The 24,536-nt window shown below is 33.3% G+C and overlaps 1 protein-coding gene across 6 annotated transcripts in view; it reads right to left on the reverse strand.

Annotated features, from left to right (window-relative positions):
- Nucleotides 1-908: 908 nt before the first annotated feature.
- CASK overlaps nt 909-24,536 on the reverse strand; it is a 213,041-nt gene continuing 189,413 nt past the window's right edge. For 2 of the 6 annotated variants that reach the window (XM_053749231.1, XM_053749228.1), the window contains 12 exons: nt 15,658-15,849; nt 14,749-14,913; nt 13,818-13,886; nt 13,426-13,455; nt 12,492-12,590; nt 12,190-12,328; nt 10,810-10,854; nt 8,553-8,675; nt 7,010-7,120; nt 6,108-6,215; nt 5,196-5,371; nt 909-4,822 (listed from right to left, as the gene is read on the reverse strand). In XM_053749231.1, the coding sequence (XP_053605206.1) occupies nt 4,643-4,822; nt 5,196-5,371; nt 6,108-6,215; nt 7,010-7,120; nt 8,553-8,675; nt 10,810-10,854; nt 12,190-12,328; nt 12,492-12,590; nt 13,426-13,455; nt 13,818-13,886; nt 14,749-14,913; nt 15,658-15,849 (1,437 nt within the window). In that variant the 3' untranslated portion in view covers nt 909-4,642. The remainder of the gene's footprint in view (nt 4,823-5,195; nt 5,372-6,107; nt 6,216-7,009; nt 7,121-8,552; nt 8,676-10,809; nt 10,855-12,189; nt 12,329-12,491; nt 12,591-13,425; nt 13,456-13,817; nt 13,887-14,748; nt 14,914-15,657; nt 15,850-24,536) is intronic. The other 4 variants (XM_053749232.1, XM_053749233.1, XM_053749229.1 and 1 more) reach the window with 3 other exon arrangements.

Raw genomic sequence — 24,536 nt, forward strand, 5'->3', positions numbered from 1 at the left:
TTCCCGAATGTGACAGCAATATATTTTGACAAAGCTCATAAAATGTCAAATGAGATGAGGTACTTTTTAAAATCGAAGACAAAGAAATCGATGGAGCCATAACACAAATTTTCGAGCCAGTAAGTAAATGGTCAAAAATATGCTCGGAACACTTTACACCTGACGACATATGAAAATATGGACTTCATACAGGTAAGGTCTTCAGTCAAAATCAAGTTTATTAGTTTATCACCACAGTGACCAAATAATGCAGAACATACATACAATACCTACATGATACAAACCTAAAAGGGTGTTATTATTTTCAGGACCAGTTAATCACACTTCAGTTTTCTTATGGTCTAAAACTGAAGTCTTAAAAGTGTACTCAAAGGCGACAAAGACCTGCTAAACATGAAGCTAAAAATTGTGTCGTCGTTATATGAAGTTAACCCTATAGACGGTTTTTTTGTGTTTATATTTTTGATTTGAATAGTTTTTAGGTGGAAGTGGTGGTGGTGATTATGTTGCAGAAGTGGTGGTCGAAAATAATGTACATATCCCAATCCCACAAATAGTGCAATGTAAAGGCATTGTGTTTTACAATGGACTTTATCATTCAATCATTTAGCAAATAGGTTACGTCTTGTGTTAACACTTTGTGTTCTGAAGCCTATTCATTAATCCACTAAACCCTTCTTTTTTCTTTTAAACTCACACCACGATTGCGAAGAAGGTATTTTAGTTGCAAATCTTGAAAAAAAAATCTTTAAAAATATTGAAAATTTGCGTTTGTAAACCCTAGTTGACCAGTAGCGCCATCTGCGCCTTCGCAATTTTTTTTTCATAGGTATAATGAATATGGCATTCCAACTAAAAACAAAATAAAATAAAAAATAAAATAATAAAAATAAAATAAAACACATTAATATTTTTTGTGCGATTTATTCAATTTTAACAGTTATTGTAATAAGATTTTACTTCAGTCATCTTTAGTTGTTCTTGATAAAACCATTTCCTTTGCAATCTCTTACATTGATATATTCAGACAGATACATTTAGAGAAACGATTGAAACGAGCTGAAATGTACCTTAAAAGGTTAATATATAGTCAGCTTGACTCACTCGTTATCATTTAGAATAGAATTAACAGGTATTCATGGTTATATCTATGGTTTAAGATTCATTCTGTTCCATATGATTTTATATTGAAACGTTTAGGTATATATTTGTCTACTTTTCTGAATATTTCCTATAGTTATAATTATATATTACTAATGTGAGGTGATGCCTGTTTTAACATAAAACCACAGGAGAAATTGTTTACATTCTATAACAGAAAAAAAAAATTAAGATGACCTACTTATCAAATTAATAAATTATAAAATAACTAATGATCACAATATTTTATTAACTTATTATGACTTTCAACAATTAACATTAATAATGCCACAACGTATCTTAAATAATAATAAATTATCTCGGTCTCAAAAAAGAAGGAATGTTTAAAGTTAAATTTGTGATGCTTAATATCATTAAAAATACTCTCAGTTAAAGGTATTATTACATAATTATTACATTATAATGTTAGACTCTTTAACACTCATCCATAAAGCGCGGTACAGGGAAAATAAAAGAAAAACTATTCCAGAACACACATTTGTAAGTACATAATATTTACAATTATTAGAGAATAATAACTTTAACATAAAAAAGTACTTAGCAAAGTAATAAATAAATTTGTTATTTATTGCCAAAAGCTAAAAATCGTAAAAATATATTTGAAAACAATGAAAGAAACTTATTGCATTCCGCTTTTTCAACGCGACATCTAGTTTTAGTTCTTAGTATTTTAATTGTCTAAAATTACATGAACCTTTCCTAAAATTTACCTCTTTCATGCGTCAAAATTAGGTTCCGCAAAAAGTTTGTATGGCAAAACCAAAAAATATAGTTTCAATGAGAAGCCATTATTTCTGAAATATTTTCTCGTCTAGTAAATATTTTCTTTTCTAAATTCTAGAAATATCCATCTATGAACAATCACCGCCTAATATAATTCATAAAATAAATTTAAACGTTATTTTGGAATGAATATCCTAAGTTCAATAAATCCTATGAAATAGCAACAGAACAATCTACAATCATATTGCATTGAAATAATTTGTTATACTTAAATATTTTTTATGTGGCAACATTAATAAAAGTTTTGTAACGAAACAAACAGTGCTACCCGCACTCCATTACACTTCTCACACACATTACCTAATATTAAATTCAATATTGTATAAGTAATATTTATTTAACTACAATCATTCTCTATATTCGTTCAATTTTGAATAAAATGGGTAACTGAAAAATGAATTTTGGAACATACATTTCGGTCATTATTCGCTAGGGGAAGTACATATCTGTTAGCAATACTTTAGGGAAAGGATGTCGAAGCCAAATAGCTGATTTGGCCCCAAGTAATTTGACACAAATCATATGCTCCTTACTATAAAAATAACATGAAAAACAGAGTAACCAACTACATCATACTAATTCTTTTTAATAATGAAAAAAAAATAATTACGAAGTTTAATTGTAAAATAAATATGGATTTGAAAATAAATTTAATTTCTATGACGCAAACGAGTTAATGGTACTTATAAATATTATGGTACACTACATTTTACTTAATAAATAGGTAATTTACAATTGGACAACCAATTGTTCATCAATTAAAAAAAAGTACAATAATATTTCTTACGGTATACTTTATATGAATACACCGTTTTGTTAAAGTTGACATAATGTCATGTTAACCTAATAATTAATAAAAAGTAAAAACAGTGAGTTATAGCGAGAAGTAAAATTTTCCTACTCAATAAAATATATATTATATAGGATATATACAGGAATGTTGTCGTGAATTGATGTAAAATGATCGAGGTATATAATATCGATGGTACTTGATCGAGGCAATATGCAACTTTTACTAACTTTTATGCTTTTATTTCGCAGAAAAAAGTGATAATGTGTAGGTAAAATACTTTATATAGCAAAACTTCAATGTCATTGAGCCCCTTGACATGAAATTATTTGTATCATACTTTTTTTTTTGCTTTAAAATATGTATAAAAGGGAAACTAAATACAGATATGAGGAACACCTAAATCCAGATTGAAGAAAAACGCTATTCTTGCAACCCTGTGATTCTAATCCTGTGATAATAGACCGTTTTCCAACTACCAAATTTTAATGAAAAATTTACAAGGTCCGTAAATTTAAAATCAATATTGTTAAGGGTAATAACATTGTTAAGTAAATATTAATTAGTTTGGCGAATATTATTTCATTTGGATCATAACACTTTTGTCTAATTGAAGTTTATATAATATTAAAATTTTAAATATATTACATTAAAATTAGTGTCAAAGCTTTTAAGTAGTTGGAAAACGACAAGATTCATAAATTACATACGCTAAATAGAATTCCTAAATTCAAATGTCGAAGTGAATATTTGAGCTACGATACACCGCTAGAGAAGTATTTTTCGTTATCATTAATTATCTACTAATGTATATTATGTACATTGTTCCAAAAGTCCCGTGAGTGTGTCATGTGCAAGGTGCCTTAAATCTTAAGTTAATTTTTGCCGAAAAATTCGTACACAAACATTTGGCACATAATGTGATTTGAGCGTAAATGCACCAAACAATATGCAAGCTATACGCGTTTCATGCTGATATCAAAGAAAATGTAGAAAAAAAATATATCACAATATCAATTAAGTAAAATTAAGTAACTATTTTATTAGTTTTAGAGATACCAACAAAACAAATCTAGTACTTATAGATAAGGTACAATGCCACAAACTTTTTTTTACCAAATCCGAATATTTTTATAGGCCCGTTATAGTGGCATCTATACATCTGTCATTTCGTATAACCTGTCGTTATTAACCATGTTATTTTTGACATTAAAAATATCATAAGCGCAACATTATTCCAAAAGGTAAAAAAAGTTTGCAACAGTGTTAATCAATTATTTCTTGAAACAAAAAGAAGTCACAATTATTTTTAATTTGCTAATAATAATAATTTGATTTTTTTTGTTATTTTGTTATTAAATCCTAACTTTTCTGACGGTCATTGATCAGATTAGGTATCTACTTTTAAAGTTCATACCAATGGTATATAAGTTTTTAAAATTAATTCTAAGAGTATTAGGTACAATGAAATACTGTTAATGTAATAAGTAGCTATAAGTGATTGAAAGATTCTTAACGCTGAAATTATCTTAGTAGGAAAATCAAGCCTTATTTATTATCTATGTCTGCTGTCACAGCTTCAAATGATAAAGTGAGTAAACACATTCAATTTGTGCTTTTATAGAATCTAAGTTCGACGAAGATTGAAACTGCCTGAACAAGACTTTATTACATCACTCATAATCCGACATGTAGTTCTTAAAATCGCCACTAGATGGCACCATACCTTTGAAATTCTTACCGGCCTGATACACGTGAAACTTTTCGAATCTTGTTTTTAACTTTAACTATGTTAGATCCAAATTCAAAAATGAATGGCACCAACTAGCAGGTTCATTAGCTGTTGAAACCGCAACCATATTCCATCGTAATAAAGTCCAGATCATTTTACAGATAGTAGTCAGACTGTCAGTATACCCAGGACACAGGCACCCACTGCGGGGTGGAGCGTAGTCTGGCCAATGCGGCTTCGAGTTGGGCGAGAGTGTCGTCTATGTCATTATTGACAATGGTCAGGTCGAAGTAGTGTCCGTATGTGCGCCGCAGGTTCTCGGATTCGCGAACTAGGACCTCCAAGGAACCATCGTACTGGAACAGAACGGATGAATCAATTAAAATGTATTAGTATGTGCTCTGTTGTTTTGCATCTGCCATATTGGATGTATGGACGGTCTATGCGCAGTACGAATTATATATATATATATATATATATATATATTAGTTCATAGATTGGTTTGCTTCACGTATTTACCCATTTATCAAAAAACCAATCGCAAACCCAACTAATACATGAGTTTGCGTCGAACTTTTTTAGTGCGAACTGGAATACTGGGTGTAAATAAATACATCTTAGCATCACAACTTTATGTCTTCATCGAATCCACGAAACAAGCTTAGTGTTCGTAGGCAGTGAGTGTGTTCCACTGTTTTTTATTTATTTATAAATGTAAATGAAACTCACATCAGCAACATTGTTGAGCGGCGGCGCAGCGATGAAAACGACGTACGGCGCGAATTCCGCTGTCCTCAATATCTTCAGCGCTTGCGGCTCCACATCCAAGATGGCGATCCGCCGTTCCGAGTATATGCGCCGTATTGTCTCCAGTTTTGTACCGTACATTGCGTCCTCGTGGGTGCCTGGAATGTTACACGTCTTATATGTTGGATAAGGGAACGGTATTATCCTAAGTGTATAGGCTATACACAACTTCATATATTGTTACCATTTGTTCTAGTTTTCTACTTCAAGTTTCTTGTTTAATCGAATATTAATCGAATTAATGTAATTTTTCAGTGTGGTTTGGTTCAGAATATGCAAGGCTGATATACGAAGATATAATGTATATATTCAGAGCCATTTGCACCCGTGTTTACACTTGTGCTTATTCATCACATCAAGCTATATTCGAACTTACTATATATATGTCGTCGTCCAAATCAAAAGGGACCTTAAGGCGCCCGGTACTTACGCCATTATTGCCGTTGTTTTGTATTGGAACAACGGCAATAAAGACCTAAATGCCAGCCGCCATTTAATTTGGACCACTTGGCTAAACGCCGAAGTGCGGCTACACTTAGATTTAACCGGTTAAACCTAGACGCAGTCCATCTCAGTTGGGTACACCTAGACATTAGCATACACATTTTCTAGGTTTAGTCTTTGTAATTTCGACGAGACTCAATTGCAGCCGGCTTGCGGTGGACTCAATTGCAGGTGCTTATCTTCGGCTATAAAGTATGTTTGTTTATTTGTTCTTCTTTCAAGTCAAAACGGAGTATTGGACCAAGGTGATTTTAGGTGTGGATATAGTTGGAGATCTACTTTATGCAGCAATAGTGTAATTAATATTGTAATGCAGAAAATTAAGCGTACCATACTCCAAATACTCGTTGGCCGCTATATCAGCCATCATGTCCTCGTGAGAAACAAAGTAGTAGCTTCTACCGTTTTCTTCGTCGGGTCTCGGTGGGCGAGTGGTATCTGAAAATTAAAATGTTGTTTGATTTGTCATCATACTAAAGAGTTTTTATCGGGTAATGCACTTTGTTAACCCCTGACCTCCACCGCAGAGGAGTTTTAAGTTCAATAAGTAGCAGCCAAACGGCCGAACCGATTTTGATCTAGTTTTTTTTTTTATAACATATGAATTGGACCACACGCGATGTGGTCAACGTCTAGCGTGCAAGCGTTGATAGAAGGACAGACATATGTATGGAAACTAGGGGCTATGGGATGGTTAAAGCATTACAACTAGAGGTATATTTCAAAGAAGATAAGTATAGGTAAGAAATAGGTATATCTTTTTTTATTTGCATTATAGGCACTGAAACTTGATGTGAAATTCTGACGCATCTATGTGTCTATTTGTGCCTTCTCCGTGTCGATCGGTGTAAATAATTTAATAATTTAAGTATTGAATTCCTTACATATCTCCTGTCATCGGAGAGTTTCTCCGGTTTGCTCCTCAGCCATAGGGGATCAGAGCCAAGGGTCCACTTTCCTACTTATTCAACGTTAGCATGGGTTCCATATTATTATCCATATTATGAAATTGAATAGTATGTGTTTGCCCGCGGTTTCGCCCGCGTAATTTTCACACCCATGGGAGTAGTTATTTTTCCGGGATGAAAGGTACACTATGTCTTTGTCCATATTTCAAACTACATATGTGCTAAATTTCAAAAAGATTGGCCGAGTAGATAGAGCTTAAAGATGTAACAAACAAACTTATTTTCGCATTTATAATATTAGTAAGGATACTGTAATACACTTACGTGGAATCGGATAGGCGTACTGGTCGGGATGCCGCGCTATGAGAGTGTTCTTGATATGGCGTCGACCAACCCCGTGCGCGCCAAGCAGCACTATGGTTTTTCTTTGGAATGCTGAAAAAAATCAAGCCAACAAAGGTTTTAATCTACTGCTTAGTGTAGGTCTATCCTAGTTGAGTTTCTTTTATTTATTTAAAAAAAAAACCTTTAATTTAAATCAATATTGTAAATTATGCGTGTATACACGCGTAGGTCGACCTCGGTGGCAAAGTGCTTGCCTCTGAACCGAGAGGTCTTGTAGGTCCCGGGTCTTGGATTTTAATCTATATATGTACATGTTATAATATACATATATAAATAGTATCGTTGAGTTAGTATTTCATAACACAAGTCTAGAACTTACTTTGGGGCTGGCTCAATCTGTGTGATTTGTCCTAATATCAAATAGACAGATTGTCCACATTTTTTAACGAACTGTTTATTTGATATATTTCGAGAGACTTCTATATTAAGTTACTGTAAATCGTACATAATTATGAACACCTGTTATACATTAAACCTATTGGTTTTTCAATAAAATAAAAATTTCGGATCAAATATACCTATACTAACAAGAACATTGGAAATATGAAATCCTGGAATTTGAAAACAGTTTCAAATATAACAAAAATTGAATGGAGAGCAAGTTTAGTAGAAGCGCGGCTACAATAAAGCTGAAACACTGAATAGTGGCAATCATCTAAAAAGGTTTCTGTATTTTACTTTGTTTGAATACTGAATGGACTCGATATGAAATCCTGGTACCTCGATATTTTCCACGAATCTCAAATCAGTTTTATGGGTTTAGCTCAGCTTAAACAGTTTGTCTAATGAATATTCATTATGTAAAAAGAGCAAAAAGATTAGAATTTTTGACATTAGTACTGGCTGCTAAGGACGTTAGTAAGCCATTGCTGCATCGTACAGCAATGTTGTGACGTCCGTCGATAGATTAACGCAGAAATTGTATGTAGTGTTGATGTACGTCGACGCACGTCAAAGTTAAAATCTATGGATAACAAAAGAGCGGCAACACGCTACGTCGATGCAACGGAGCAATGAAGCCGGGCCTTGACTGATTTTTCAATTATGTTGAAAGAAACGTAACCAAATTACGCTAGGTAGCTATAATGCTGTTTACTGTCGCTGAACAGTTTGTCAAATTTTGGCGGATTTGGCATAAATTTCTGGTTTTTGATTACGGTAAAGAAAAGCCTTATACAAACTACGCTATGTTTTGTCATTCGCGTCGGCATTTGTCTAAAGTGTGAGTCTGCCGATAGTATGTTAACCTTAAGGTTCATGCCCCATTGCTCAGTCGCGCTCCGTTGCGACGACGCCGCACGTTGTAGTTCCGTCGTGCTCCGTTGTTTTCTATACGTTATGACACAGACGTGCGTTGATGTACGTCGAAACTCTATTAAATGTCTACGTTGTTCTATGTCAACGGACGTCAACGTAACGGTGGACGACTAAACAATTGGGCATGACTCTAAGTAATACTAACATGGCAACTTGACGACCTCTTCGTAAGTGACGACGTCCAGCTGATCAAAGATGGCGTTGTGTTTGGCCAGGTACTTGTCTTTAGATTGCTTCTTCTTGCTACGGCCGAATATGGAACAATTCACTGGAACAAAACAATTATATAATGAAAAAAAAGTAAACATTGCAGTCAAAAAGTTTAAATTTGTATGTTAGAGAAATTTAGGATTTGAAGGCTGGATTTACATTAAGCTAGTGTTTTGTCTGGCCATGGCCTGTGGTCAGAATAAATATACAAATGGTGACCAGAATAAATGTGTCACTGGCAAGAGAAAATTATTGTAGTATTCTTTATTCAAATATTTTTCACTTTGACAGTCAAGAAAATTCCCACCGGTTCCGTAACATGTAAAAGTAATAATTTTATTGTATTTAACCAAAGTAATTATGATAATTTCATTTACATCTACACAATAGTTTTATTTATTGCTGACCACAGAAATTGGTCAGATGGACAGCCAGAGTTTTGATACAATGCCAATTCGCTAGTTTAAATCAGCCTTCAATTGCAAAAAAAAACATTAACAATATAAGCAAAACATGCATCACAGATGCGGCGAAAAATTTAGAATCTTAGATTATTTCCTATAACGTCGTACTGATCAGTATCAGAAAAATTATACTTTCTTACACTCTAATGATCTATCATTGGAGTGTAAGAAAGTATTTTTTAAATATACTTTCCAACTTACTACTTACTTAAAGTAATCATCATTGGAGTATATTCTGATATTTCAGGTATTTGACCAAACCAAAACTGGTTTGGTCATACTTTGCTTGTAACTCTTTATTGCACAAAGAAAAGCAGTAAAAAAAAAGAGACGCATACAAAAGCGGACTTATCCCACAACGGGATGTGTCCAGTCAACCAAGTATTTGAAAGGAAAGAAATTAAATTTATTATGTTTCTAATAAAAATAATAAATTATTGATATATTAGCATTGTGATATTTCTTGAAAAATATTTCTTTTAACCCTTTTGCATATCGCATCATTATTATAACTATAAAATTGCCTTTGCCGCGGGACAACGCTCTTCGTTCTCTGTATAATAACTTATAATGATTTTTAATGTAGTTTACCTCACTAAGTACATACTTCATACGTAATACATTTATATCTTCGAATTCATAGGGTTACCCGCTGCCTCCTACATAATCATGAATTATTTCAAATTAATTTCATCTGATGTCTCAGTAGGTACCAAAGGTGAATATCAAATTTAGTCTTCTCATTTCTCATTCATTTACGCATTAAACAGACCCGTATGTCGTCGTAATGGTGACAGTTGCACAATCAGAATACTCTAAAACATTCTAAATTCAGATACCTACATAGGAATATTATTTAAAAATCCATACCTTCCTTACATATTATATAGAAAAGTTTTCTGTCGCGTCTGACTGTTCGCGATAAACTCAAAAACTGCTGCACGGATTTTTATGCGGTTTTCACTATTAGATAGTGTGATTCCTGAGGAAGGTTAGGTGTGTAATTTATCATATTTTCAGACGAGCGAAGCCGGGACTGGCCGCTAGTAAGTATTAAGTCAAATTACTTGGCTAAAGGTAATTACATTATTATGAAATTAAAAAAGGTTTATGATTCAAGCTCATTCAAAATAATGGGAAAAGTCTTATCAAATATTAATATAGCAGTGTCTGGAAAGTTTGTCATAATTTAATGACACTGCTAATTTTGTAGCAGGTTAAGTTGTAGCTTAAACGTATACGTTACTATGGTGACTAGTGACACAATTTAAATAAAGACAAAGCAAAGCTAAATCTTAATTTAGAAATGGAAGAGAGCGAACATCTTCACAAATTTTTGGTAACTTAAAGTAGTTAAAATATTTCCCCCGCTAAAATTATGAAATCGTATTTATTATTTGGCCGAAGCTTAACCTTTGGCACCAAAGTAATATTTTTTAGAAATAAACAAAATTCTTAGACCTCTAAGCGCTATCATGGCTAAGGTTTGACAAGTTTCAAATTGTAATAACGTGTCAAAATCCCACAAACATATTTAGGTTTTACAAACAAATGTGTTTTCTATGTACAAAAATACCAATACTCGTCAAACCGTAATTCAAAAACTTAATTCTACTCTATAATGTTTCTAAAAAGTTATTTTTTTCTTAAATATATATATAGTCACAAGTATTATTCCGTATAAAGGTTGGTATATACTGGTGTCTAATTAATGTCTGATTATTTTACCTGTATTTTCACATCCATCGGTGTGTGAGACGCACCCTTCGGCTCCTAGCGGCACAACATTATAACACGGATCATGCAAACACAATGGAATGGTGTCCACTATTATTGAATCGGGGTACACGCAAGGTATGACAAGGCATGTATTGGAAAAGTTCTTTTGAGATACTGTTTTTGTAATAGGTTTATTTTGAGTTTTACCACTTTCAAACTCTAAAATTTGTTCGGATCGAACAATTTTATGAAGTAAGTCATCATATACTTTGAGAATTATTGTTTGTAAATAATTTCCAAGGAAAAAACGAGATATTAATTTATGTTTTTTAAAGAAAATGTAAACAATCGTTTATTTTGCCGGTAAAAGAAATTTTCCCATAAAATTAAGACACAAAATTGGGGTTACACAAACTCCCTTCAAATTTGTTGCAACATTCATAATTAGGTATTTTATATCTAGTAAGGATCAACATTGGTGATTATATAATGGGGGCAGTTACACGATTTTTGGATCTTTTCAAATATATAAGACTATGCTTTAGGTACAATCCAAGGTTTTTACATTGGGAGCTTGTATTACTCAAAGTACACACAAAAAGCCGGATTACATACCAACTGCAGGACCATCCAATATGTTTATGTTTGAAAGCAAAACAGGATATGTTAATGACATGGTAATGTAAAATAAATACGCTGATAATATCACTCACATAAATGTTCAATCAAATGATGATTGATCATTTGAAACATAAACAGTTGACAATGACAAGGATAGCAGACATACAATGCTACTGGTAAATAATGCTTTCTTTTAAACTATACATTATTAGTTTTCAATAAAACCAAACGATAATAATATTAAAATTGATGACAAAAACCAACTTTAATCAATAACATTTAAGAACAACATCAAGTACCTACGACCTAAACACCAACTAAGCTACAGAAAATAAAAAAGAACTTAAATGATAAAGATTCAAATACATCAAATTCAAACACTTTACTGATTTCGATCCTATTTCACTAATTGATAACAACATTAAAATACATAATAATCTAACTGCCTTAAGAATTCGCCCGGATATTGTTAACAAAATTTAAAAGTACCATTAATTAATATTCTAAAAACAGAAACAAGTTTAAAACGATGATTTTTGTTAATAAGAATAAAGAAAAGATAGTAACCAAATGTTAACACAAATTTGTGCACGACGCGATATTTTAATCGACAAGAGCTATAAAAATATCGCGCCTTGCACAAATTTGTATAAATGTAGTACACAACAATTACAAAATTTCTATGATTCCCTCTTTGAGATTCTAAGTCAACGGTTATGTCAAAAGGATTATTTCTTCTTTCAATTGGCTGTAAGGAATTTTATTTACCTTGATCGGTGGTAGATTTTTCTGCTGCGACGCATGCAGCCCTCCATTCCTGGAGTTCTGGGCTTGGTATAAGACCAGCTGAACCTCCAGAAGCATCCTTACGGGCTTGCCACCAGTGAGAGTCATCTTTGCTTATGATCTACGACAATAAGAATCAACAATATTTGAGAAACAATTAGATTAATATAAAGGTATAAATAGTAAATAATGATGATTAATGATCATAATAACTAAAAACTAAATAATACAAATAAGGGACTAAAATTTAAACAGAAATTAAAGCAAAATAAGACATTAAATACCTGAAGAATATCTCCTATGTTGAAAGCGATGCCAGCTTGAGCGCACGGTATTAGCTCATCTTCCAATGGATCGTAGTCAAATTGAGCTCTTACAAATATCTGCAAATAAAGCATATTTTATTGAATTGAAGAATATTAGATAAATATAAACTATAAAAGAGGACGCTGATAGCAAGGAAAATGAAAATAGTCTAAATAATATGAGACTGATGATCCGACACCACATTTAAGATTTTTTCTTTTCAGAAAATAAAATTCAGTGTATACCAGCAAACCATTAAATAGGCTCGTATTTTTTAAATCTTGCAATTGATAAACAAATAGTATTGATTGGTGTCAAATTTTGACACCATCAATCCTCTCGTAGTATAATTTATACTTCGAGAGGATTGATGAATGTGTAGATGTTAGAAGTGAATGATAGAAAGGAGATTGATATGATGATGAAGTATGATGAAGATGAAGTGTGAGATGAAGCAGTGGTAAAGAACAACAAGCGCACAGAAACGGAATTATCGGGGTCGCGCAGCCATGCCCGGATGAACATAATCGAATACCACAATTGCGGTGGCACAGAAGGGGGCAATTATAAAAATATATATGCCAAATAAATATTAATATTTTCTCTCCGTTGATATAAAAATAATTTGTAAAAAATTCTATTGAAATTGAACTGTAGAGATTTGTCGTACAAAAGTACGAAATTAAATTGTTGACCCCACAACAATCTTTTGATCGTTGTGGGGTCAACAATTTAATTTTCGACATACATCACAAGATAGAATGAACAATACTTTAAAGCAAGCATTTCCAATTTTAAGAGACCCTCAAGTTTAAATTAGTGCCACCGTAAATCCGGTTTTGAACAAAACACAACATAAACTTAACAAACATAACAACATAAAGTAGCAACGGGTTTGGTCTCGCTACTTACTAGCACGGGCGAAGGCTTTATCCGGAAAAGCTAGTTAGAACAAAAATATAGTTTAATTTCCAATTTAACACCAATTTATGCTTAAGACAAGCATTAGTGTAAAATTTATGTGCGCTTGTCGACTCTTGTTTATTTATCACTCGGTTTTTAGTAAAGTGTAATTAATTAAAAAGCAAGCGTTCGCATTATTTTTTCATAGAAAATTAATCAGTTGTCACAAAATAGGTTATTGATTGAAGTTCACGTATGCTTTTCTAATCTAACGGTTCATATGGATTAACTAAGAACTACACACACTTTGAGTCACAAACTACGACGAACACATGGATTTAGTCAAAGGTTTCCTACAGTTGTCGATAGTTCTAGAAATTTGAAAACACACAAAACATTACCTCGCAGGGCGGTGGTGCTGAGCGATAGGATGGTACAATCTTGAATGTCACTGATCCTCGAGCGTCACGCTAGGGAACATAATAAAAACTAATTAATATTGGCAATAGAGATACAACATTTACATGGATAATCTCTTCATTGATTACATAGTTCAATTAGACGAATGTATTTGTCAAATAGGGAGGTATAATTAGAAAAAGGGACTATTCCAAAAATAAGTTGTTATATCCAACAGACAGTGTGAAGCTGCTGATATACCACATTAACTTTGTGTTGTTAGTTACAAATCGAAAAATTCAAAAAGATAATATTTTTTGGTATTAAGAATATACAAACTAATACGAATGTACGCATTGGGAATTACATTATATTTAGTAAATACACCAAATGTGTTGGAAAGTTTCCGAGAGTGTAATTACGTTACTCTGTGGACCTTAGGGATTATGTATGTATGTCACGAAACAACGGAATTAAGACAATCCAAACAAGATTAACACATTTGGGATAGGATACTTTACGACTGTTATTATACAGTAATTAAGAAAACATGTCGTAATATTATTTCTCTGGTTTTTTGGCTCGGTTAATTACTGTGAAGCTGGGATGTACCTAATTATAATATGCAAATTTTCTTGCCGCCAAAACACAGGGAAAAATTGTAGAATAGAAATTTACAAAATGAGCTTAATCTGAATCGTGAAAATCTCTAGTTAAGATTCCTTTTAAGTGTAGAAGCTAGATTTTGCGTTTTATTTAAAGACTTATTTTCATCAAAAATGTAGTATGCAAATACTTGTTTGGCAAACATCCAAAACCAATATGCATATCTTAAGCCGCAGACATACATTTTGATGACATTTTCAAAATAATATGACAAAGATTCACTTCTTGTTAAAGGTTGAGCTACAAATAGTAATAAAATCTTCATACCAGCATTCTCTGGAGTTGCGCAACAGACTGGTTGGCGACGGGTGTACCATTGATCTCTCTGATCTCATCGCCGACGTGCAGCGTTGCCTGTCGATGGATCATCCCGCCGTGCATGATACGGGCCACGATACAGCGCCCGTCGTCAGCCAGTTTCAGTGTTATGCCCTGAAATAATGGTGTAGGTTTTATATTCACATCCATCTCTTTTAGCATTTTGTCCTTTAAACTGTCTTATTTATTCATATTATTAACTAACAACATTGAGCCATAGAAATGTGCAAAAAGCCTGACTAGATTTGATCATTGCAATCTAGATTAATTTAAATAATTTGCCATAATAAGCAATAATAGGTAGTACACATATTTCCCAGCCTGGGATACGCTTTTTAAATCAGTAAATTAAATATCAGAAACGTTTAAATTCTCATTACATGAGCAAATCAAACAAAAACCTATTACAAAATTTACCCAAATTTGGAGGGCACTTATTTAAACAAAGAAAATGGGGAAGTCGTTGGGATATTAGATCAGGGTGGGATGAATAATAACCTTAGAAATGATCTCATGAATTTAATGTATTATTCATTATTTACTGGCGATACGATACACGCCTAACACAATATTTTGCGATTGAAGGGAATCCAATATCTAAACTCAATATACATATTGCCTGTTATTCGTTGATTTATTATCAAGGCAAACATACAAACTATACAAGGCGGGATTTCTGTGTCATCTTATCTTCATCCTCTGGTGGAGGCAGTATTCTTCTGGAACTGCACGAGGCGGATCCTTGTTACCCTTTCGAACTCCAGTATAGTGTTGTATTCCTTTGGATGGGGCGCTATGGTACGATCTTTGCCTATTTAGTCATAGTTAGTTAGACATCACTAAAAGCTATCCACATACCATTGGCTCATCAGTGTTCTTCTGGAACTGCACGAGGCGGACCCTGGTCACGTTCTCGAACTCCGGTTCAGTGTCGTCTTCGTCCTCCGGTGGGGGCGCTGTGGTGCGCCCATTGACTGGTGGGGGGGACGCGCGCAGTGACTCCTCGCCGTACACCTCTCGAGCGACCACATCGTGAGCCTGGAGTAGGGCCTGGAACAAAAAGATATTTGAAATTAGTTTTTTTTTCTCTACTTATTATAATGGAGAGTAATCACGTCAGATTTATACATTTTTTTTATTTTCTGATTATGCGAATCGGAATTACTGGAATAACATTATTTACATAGTAAATGACCGAATAGCCACCTAAGTCATTTTATTGGCCAATTTCCGAAGCAGTCACATAAGCCTTTTTTTTTTGAGATTATTTATATGTAGGTGAAGATTATCAGCATATATAATAAATGTGTTTTTATTTCAAAAGATATTGAAGAAACTATTAAAAAGTATATTTATTATTAAAAAGTTAAGTCATAAATGGAAACCTTTTTTACAGTCGGAAGTTTTATGTGAAGAAAATAAGGTGAAATTGTGTTTGTTCTAATTAAATAGTATGATCATTTGAGAAAAAAAAACAGAATTTACATAAAATCTGTTTTAATAAAGGCCATAAAGAAACTAGAAACTCTAGAACATCATTGAATAGCACAATCTAGGAAATTTTCTTCATAAAAGTAAAACTCATCAGATATTACGGTCGCAGTTTTAATCGCTCTCTCTGTACCATAAAATTTTACTTCCCCGCATTTCCGCTATTATTTAATTTCCATCAGTTGATAATGAAGTAGAAAATTAAAGTTTTCAGGAGATATAAATGAATAAAATTGTATGGCTTAATTGTCAACTTAAAGTATAATAAAAAAGTTTACTAAAGTTAGATTATTGCGAAATATGAAAATTATTATTATATATGCTACATAAACTAAGATAGTTCATTGTATAATAACGTAATATCATTGTCCCATTTGTACAAATAAATGGTAGGAGTAGGTACTATGATAAAAATACATAGGACATTTTTATAGTGTACTTACACAATATATATATACATGACTTCTTCTTCATGTTGGCAAATAATGTATTATAAAGAAAACAATTGATAATGAAAGTGCTTGCCTCTGAACCGAGAGGATTCCGGTTCGATCTCCTGTCGGGTCACGATGGAAAATGATATTTTTCTTAGGATGTTTATCTATATGTATTTGTTATAAAATATAGTATCGTTGAATTATTATCCCATAACACAAGTCTCGAACTTAATTTGGGGCTAGCTCAATCTGTGTGATTTGCCCTAATATATTTATTTATTTACCATTTAATAATAATATTACGCATCCTCCGTTCTTTGATCAAGTGAGAACTCTAATCAAAGACCTAATTGATATTCGGGACTCTCAAAATAATCGATAAATATCACTGTCATCTATTATCTCCAAGCAAAAGAAAGAGTCCCTTAGAAATTTTTAACATTATTTGAATTTATCAGATACAGCATTTGCAAAAGGGTACGGCATTTCATTGGTATCGAATGTCATGCAAAAACATCCATTGTACGCTTTAACAAAAGGCGCCCAGACGACGAAAACAAGTGATTTATTGTAAAATAAAAAGGAAACCTTACATGTTACGAATAATAAATACAGTTAAATAGGGCACTGCTAACATAATCGTAATAGAAATATTAATAAAACCTTAGTGTTTTATTTAAGAATGGTGATTCCTATATAATAATCCATGGAAGTGTTGATAGGATGATGGTATATGGATATGGTTTTCGTTTAAGTGGTTTAGACCCGGTGGGTGGTACCCGGATAAAAAAAACTGAAACACGCGTTCAGTTTACAGATCACGAAGAGACTAGATACCAGTCATTTTGAAATATTTCCTCGGCCAATTTCCTGCGATCCCCTTTCATTTTTCGCCCGAGTGGTTTTGGCATACGGCCGCGAGCAGAGCCGGATAACTATCGGGTCTGCTGCCAATACTGCTCAGATCCAGTAATCCACGAAATGTAACCAACCATTGTGACGAATGATGAAGATTTCAATTTGGCTCTGAACAAAATATCAGATTTCAATCAAGCTTTACCGAATAGCACCGAGAGACGAATTTTCAATGATTTAGAAAGTTATACCAGAAGAAAAGAGGCAAAAGTCTAAAAGGTACTAAAAACATCATGATATTAGTGTTCTAGAATAAAATGTCTTCAAAATAATACTCAAAATCCAGCTAAGCTCCTATGAGAATAAGACTCAATATAGAATTTAATTAAGTATCTAATTGAAACTTGCTCGACTTATCTTTTGGGAATAAGGAAGTTCTGAACCAAGTGAAGCAGTAGTGGTGTAATGGTTAAGAATGGGTGTATGTTCGGGTGGAATCCTGCAGCTGAATTTTGAAGCAGAGAACATCAACTGATTAAGCTGAAGTTTGTACGCACATTTAGTTCTAATGATGCACCCAGAAACGGCTCCCAACGTAGGAACTTCTGTACGTACATTATTTATTGTCACGCATTGAACGCAATAAGATCTCTCTGACGCCAATAAAAGCTTGTGTCAAAAAGCTTGTGTTCTTTTTCCACAGAATACTACATTTACTACAAGTTAATTATTCCATTCCATACTGATTAATGAATTTTCGGGTTGACAACTTCGGGTATATGGCATTCAGTTTGCGGTTACATTGATATGTTTGAAGTTTCGGCTAATTACTGCATTTGTATGCGATCGATCATGACCCTAACTAGAAATCTATTATATTGTATTCTCGCCATGTAAGTCAATAAATAAATGGAAGCGATAAAATTACCTAACAATAATTAAAATAGGAAAATTCCTTACTATTTTCTCACAGATGCTTGGTAGGTAACAGTAAAATTTAAACGTATTAAAATACATATACATAGAAACAATTGTTAGTAGTTGAAACTTCTATGGTATAGATAAATCAACTGATGACAATAGCAACACAGATCATCAAGTATATAACGCAAATATCAGTATGACCCTAAGGTATACTCGTAAGATTATTATCTTACAGCATTAAGTCATTCTATAATGAGTTTATATATTTCTGTTGATATAAAGTTTAAATAAAAATCCTATCAAATTAAAATAGGCCTATGTGGTATAGTAAAATTACCAGTTCCAGATAGCAATGTCCAATTTTGCTTTTAATTCAAAATCTAACAGGACCATTTAAACTATCGAATATTACCAATGGTACATAAGAGGATTATTTGATACTGGTGGACATGCCAACTGAAACCCATAAAGGCAACGGCCCGAGGTAAATCCAATGGGGGATGCGTTGGACTATGTTGACGAGAACCGTACTATTGTTGAACAAATTAGTTTAGTTTTAATAGTCGATGGTCTGATAACTAGGGACAACTATCGTGCGCAGTGGACACGAAATAGTAGGAAAGCGGGCCCTGAGCTCTGACGCTCAATGGCTGAGGAATAAACCGGGCAAACGCTCACATGAGAGTGTCCATCAATTTGTAAAGGATGTTTGCTATTTTAGGTTCATTGGATTCGGATTAGTAGGTGTAATGTCTGCGTGCAAATAAGAAATTAGAGTTTCTTAACTTGGATATCAACTCATGTGTTCCAACAAAATGTTGGTTCCGCAAAAACTGGACAACTACAACTAAAACCTTTGCCCAGCAGTAGCAGTGGGACACCTGATGGCTTCAAGTATATACATTAAACTTAGCTCTAACACAACACTTAATGCATCCAGGGAAGCAATCAGGTGAGACTTGGGATCGAAAGCAGTATTCCTTAGTGAAGTTCCTAACTTTAATTTCTCATTTGTAGTTACGTACATAAACCTACTGATTTTATGGTCCTATTATGTGACCATAGATTTACACGTGTATTTTATTTAGAAATGACTTCATATAATGAGCGTTCTATATAACAACAGCTCTATATCTGGCACACAATCTATGTTGCGGCCTGCAGGTGACAAATACTGAGACGGGTTCCTTAACCCGTTACGACCAGGTCCATTGTTGTTAAATAATTTGTTTCGCCTTTTCCCTTTAAGGGTTTTGTTTCCTCTCTACAATTGATTGTATCTTGGACGTGAAACAACATTTTATCCTGTTTCGGAAATGGTTTTTACCACATTCAATTTGCTTTTACATTTACAATATGACCAACGCAAAGTTTCGGTCACACAAATGAATCGAAACCAGCATCGAGAACTAGAGTTTATTTTTTAAGAACTCGGTTTCCAATAAAAAAAATACATTTATAATTTGAATGAAATTCGATACTTCATCCCATTAAAACGTTTGTTTGATATTATCCTTCCATCTAGCATAATGTATAGTCACACGAATTAAAACTCTTTTAGTTCTTAATCTTGTGGATCACATGCATTATACATTTTTTGAATTATAAAATTGCGCCGTACAATCCGTTTTTCCAAAAAATTAGATAATAACACAATGAAGGTGACAGGAACTAGTTCTAAATTAGTAAATTGTATGAAGGCTACTAAATCACTTCATGATTTGGCCTGAACAAACATATTAGTAATTGCAAACGTACAGTCAAAAACTAACCCACTGCTTAACCCAAGTGGACCCAGCTTATTGTCCCTCGACCATAAAGATCATAGCCAATCGTTTCCAATGCACTACGTTACGTTACCAACAAAATCGACTGTGATAATGATGCGAACACTGTTATTTATGATGTTATAAAGTTTTAATTAAAATTTAATTGACGACCTCGGTGGCGCAGTGGTAAAGAGCTTGCCTCAGAACCAAGAGGTCGGGTTCGATCCCCGGTCGGGTCATGATGAAAATTGATCTTTTTCTGATAGTCCCGGGTCTTAGATGTTTATCTATATATGTATTTATTATAAAATATATCGTTGAGTTAGTATCCTATAACACAAGTCTCGAACTTACTTTGGGGCTAGCTCAATCTGTGTGATTTGTCCTTTTTATTTAATTAATAAATAAAGAATTACAAAGTCGTCAAAACAAATGAGCACCTATTTTGGAGACTTGACATAATGAAATTCAAAATACAATGTCACGCGAACGTTATATAACCTCAAATTTTTGATGATAGATTATATAATACTTTCAGTATGATTTACTATTTCAATGCAACAAAATATCAAAACACAGAGGTAAAATGTGCATCGAACAAACGTCAAAACTGTAAGCCAGTTTCATAATGAAATGCATAAAACAAACGTTGTATTCAGAACTGGATATAACCGGATATATCCAGCTTCCTGTGAATTATTGGGACATGGCTAATCCAGAGTTAGTTGATAATGCTGTGGTATTTAACACGTGACAAAAGCTAGGAAATAATGAACCACACAAATGTATAGATATTTACAGAAATAGATTCAGAAAGTTATCTAGTTTAGAATGGAATATTTTTATGCTAAACCCTTTCACACACGCGATTTCTTTTTCAGCCATAAAGGATAAGAGCCCAGTGTTAGCTTTCATACTTATTCTACTATCTTCATTATCTTTACTACAATATGATCCTCGGCATCCTCAACAATCAAGCCATTACTAAATAAAATAACTATGTACTTGTTAGAATAGTTAATAAATTAAATATAAACTTAATTAATGAATTATGTACATAATACTAAGACATTGTAGAAATTAGAGGGAAATCCAGTTCAAGAACCAACACACCAAATCAGACACACATGACAATGAATCGAACGAGACGAGAATTCTCTTACAGTCTATTAGGATAGATAATCTGGGAAAACATACCACATAGGGGAGACCGGGGAGCTCATTGGGACGAAGTAATGATAATCAAAGCCAACTGGCAACATCACGTGACATATTTATCTCGAAATTCGCATTGGTGTATAGTTATATATTTTCATGATCGATTGACGTCAACCGGCACAAGAGTGATGCTTTTATTATCAATACTTTTAAAAATACATGTTTCAAATGTATTGATAATAAAAGTGACAAAAAAACTTTGTAAGAAACCGCCTTCCGAAGAGGTTGGATAATTTCATCTCCTAAAATAGGGCTCATGATTTTCAAACGGCTGAACGCACATTTTCAAATATAGCTAAGAATTATTTCGATTTAATTTTTACTTTCAAATAAACAAAACTAGATCAAAATCGGTTCACCCATTTAGCTGCTACGATGCCATGACACACTGATACACAGACACGTTAAATTTATCCTTCTGTACCGTCGGGGGTTAAAAATAAACTTTAACTGGTGATAAATAAATACCTCAGAAAAATAAAAAAACACGTCATAATCAGAAAAAAAACACGTCCTATTTTTAATTAAAATCAAAAACCATAAAGTCAATTATGGTGATAGTAAAATTTTAAAACATCAAATATTTAAAAATCAGCGAAACATGGAAACCACGAACCCGTGAACATTGAAAGCCAATTTGTTGAATGCACTGACCCGGTATTTTATTCAAAACTTGATTACACATGGTTATCGAGCCTACATGTGTACAGTAGTGTACATAATGCTACATACTATTGACGAACTCAGACGGACGGAACAACGTTCATTTGCTTAGTTTATATTATGTGAACTTTGTATCAATGCAAGGAAAATCCAGCAATGTACATCAAATCACCACCGACACGGCGAAGGTTCGAATTGGTTTGCCTTGAATGAGTGCCCGCTCCTTAGGTCTCCACTCCGGGCGCCCTTATTATAGCATAATATAAGGAGTACCTCTTATGGTTGAAGGTAGTTTAGTTCGACGTCACAATCTAACAAACAAATATGCATGACAGCACTTCTAACTCTAGAGACCCTATGCACACTAATCACCAAGTGTGCCTGCACACAGACAGTCCTGATTTTGATGTGATACCTTTTAAATTGTCAATATTAACATTTGGTTTTGTTTTGTAACACTTAATGGCTATTTCTAGCCATATGTCTTCACTAATAGGGCACTGACCTTCCTTGTGGACGGATAAGAAAGATACCGTATGGCCTTGGGTTATGACCCACTGGGCGGCCTGCAAATAGACCATGAAGCACAAAGGAGCTCGATATCCAGACTCAATGCTAATATTATAAAGATTTTAGCTACCTTTTATTATGGTAACCAAGCGAAGTTGGGATGGGCGCTAGTAATATATATATATATATCCCTATATATATATATATATATATATATATATATATATATATATATATATTTACGCCCACCTACTTTTATATATATATATATATATATATATATATATATATATATATATATATATATATATATATATAGGGCGCAAATATAATACCTACTTAAAATGAAATATATATATATAATTTCATTTTAAGTAGGTATTATATTTGTCTATAAAAACGGCATGTAGATCAACAAAGTGAAATAGGTATGCTAAGCGCGTGGCTCGAAGACAATAACCTCTTCGACAAATGTGCATATATTTTTAAGGGAATCGTGCCGCTGTTTCTTATGAGTTGCGAATGGACCAACATTTATATTTTCCCAAGAAAAATTGAGCATGAAATATCGCGTAGAACATTTTTTTAAATCATAATTAAACAGCCTACATCGAATGTAAAATCCAGTTTTCTATTCGATATAGCATTATATAACTAGCTTTTGCCTGCGGCTTCGCCCGCGTTTATTTCGCGCGATAATATATTATTGTCAATATCTCGGATTCTAAGCAACGTATCGCTATGAAACCGATTTTAAGTTGGACCACCCGCTATACAATAGTGAAAACTGAATCAAATTCCATTCGGTAGTTTTTGCGTGATGCGCGAACAGACAGACAAAAATTCTAAAAAAAAATTCTGGCTTTTATTAGTCCAATAAAGATTTTTTTTAAATATCTCCTATGTATAGACATAGGCCACTTATAGTATAGATTAGAGTCAGTTTTGCACATAGCTCCGGCTGGTGACATTCAATTGCTGAATTAATACAAATCCAATCAACTGGTCTTGAGTAGAACCAGTCGCCCGCTTGTTAATTTGCACATGTTACTGGGGTAACCAACTATATAATATAACTGGGTCATTTGCGGAAGGGACGAATTGGAATTAAATTATCCTGTTCTGACATATCTGCTGTTCTGACTTATTTTTATTTCTGTATTAAAAACTATTGCACAAAATTACAAAAAAAAAATGTACAAATAACGTCTATAATAAATATGGCATTCTTTACCAGTCAACTATAAGATCACATAGAGCGTCAATTAGAGCGACTAAATCACGCTAATAACTTCGGCTAGATCGCAATTGAACTTTGATTGTTTCTTCATTTTTTAATTACAATTTTCTCTCTTTTGATAAGTGTTGGTTATTCAGTTTTGATCCAAGAGCGATTCAGTTGAAGTTATTGGTCATTGACAAATTATCTTATAACGTCAGCTAATTTTATGAACGTTAAATACGTTATAATAAATTATACGTATTCTACATCATGCGACAATTTCTAGTTGGCTTATAATACAGTGAGCATTTGAACACGTCAAAATTTGAATGAAATTCCAATTTTCTGATTTATAATTTCTCCGTTAATGCATTAAATATTTAGACACCCTATGCACACGACATGTTGTAGTATCTGCAGCTATGCAGGCTGGCCGTTTGGTTTATCAAATGCCATGTTCGCACGCCTGAATTTGCAGTTTCACCTCTGTTAGAAAGTAGTTGTATTTTTGTCTGTCTTTATAAACGATATATTCCAAGGTCACAGAATACTCGATGCGTTTGATAAATAAAATTCACACGAACAGGTGTCCCAAAGTCCTCCAAGGGCCGAATTCTTCACACAATCAAAGTTCACTTCATCAGTTTT

The sequence above is a fragment of the Plodia interpunctella genome, chromosome 9 (genome assembly GCF_027563975.2).
Source record: "Plodia interpunctella isolate USDA-ARS_2022_Savannah chromosome 9, ilPloInte3.2, whole genome shotgun sequence".
In the NCBI taxonomy this organism is placed as follows: Eukaryota; Metazoa; Arthropoda; class Insecta; order Lepidoptera; family Pyralidae; genus Plodia; species Plodia interpunctella.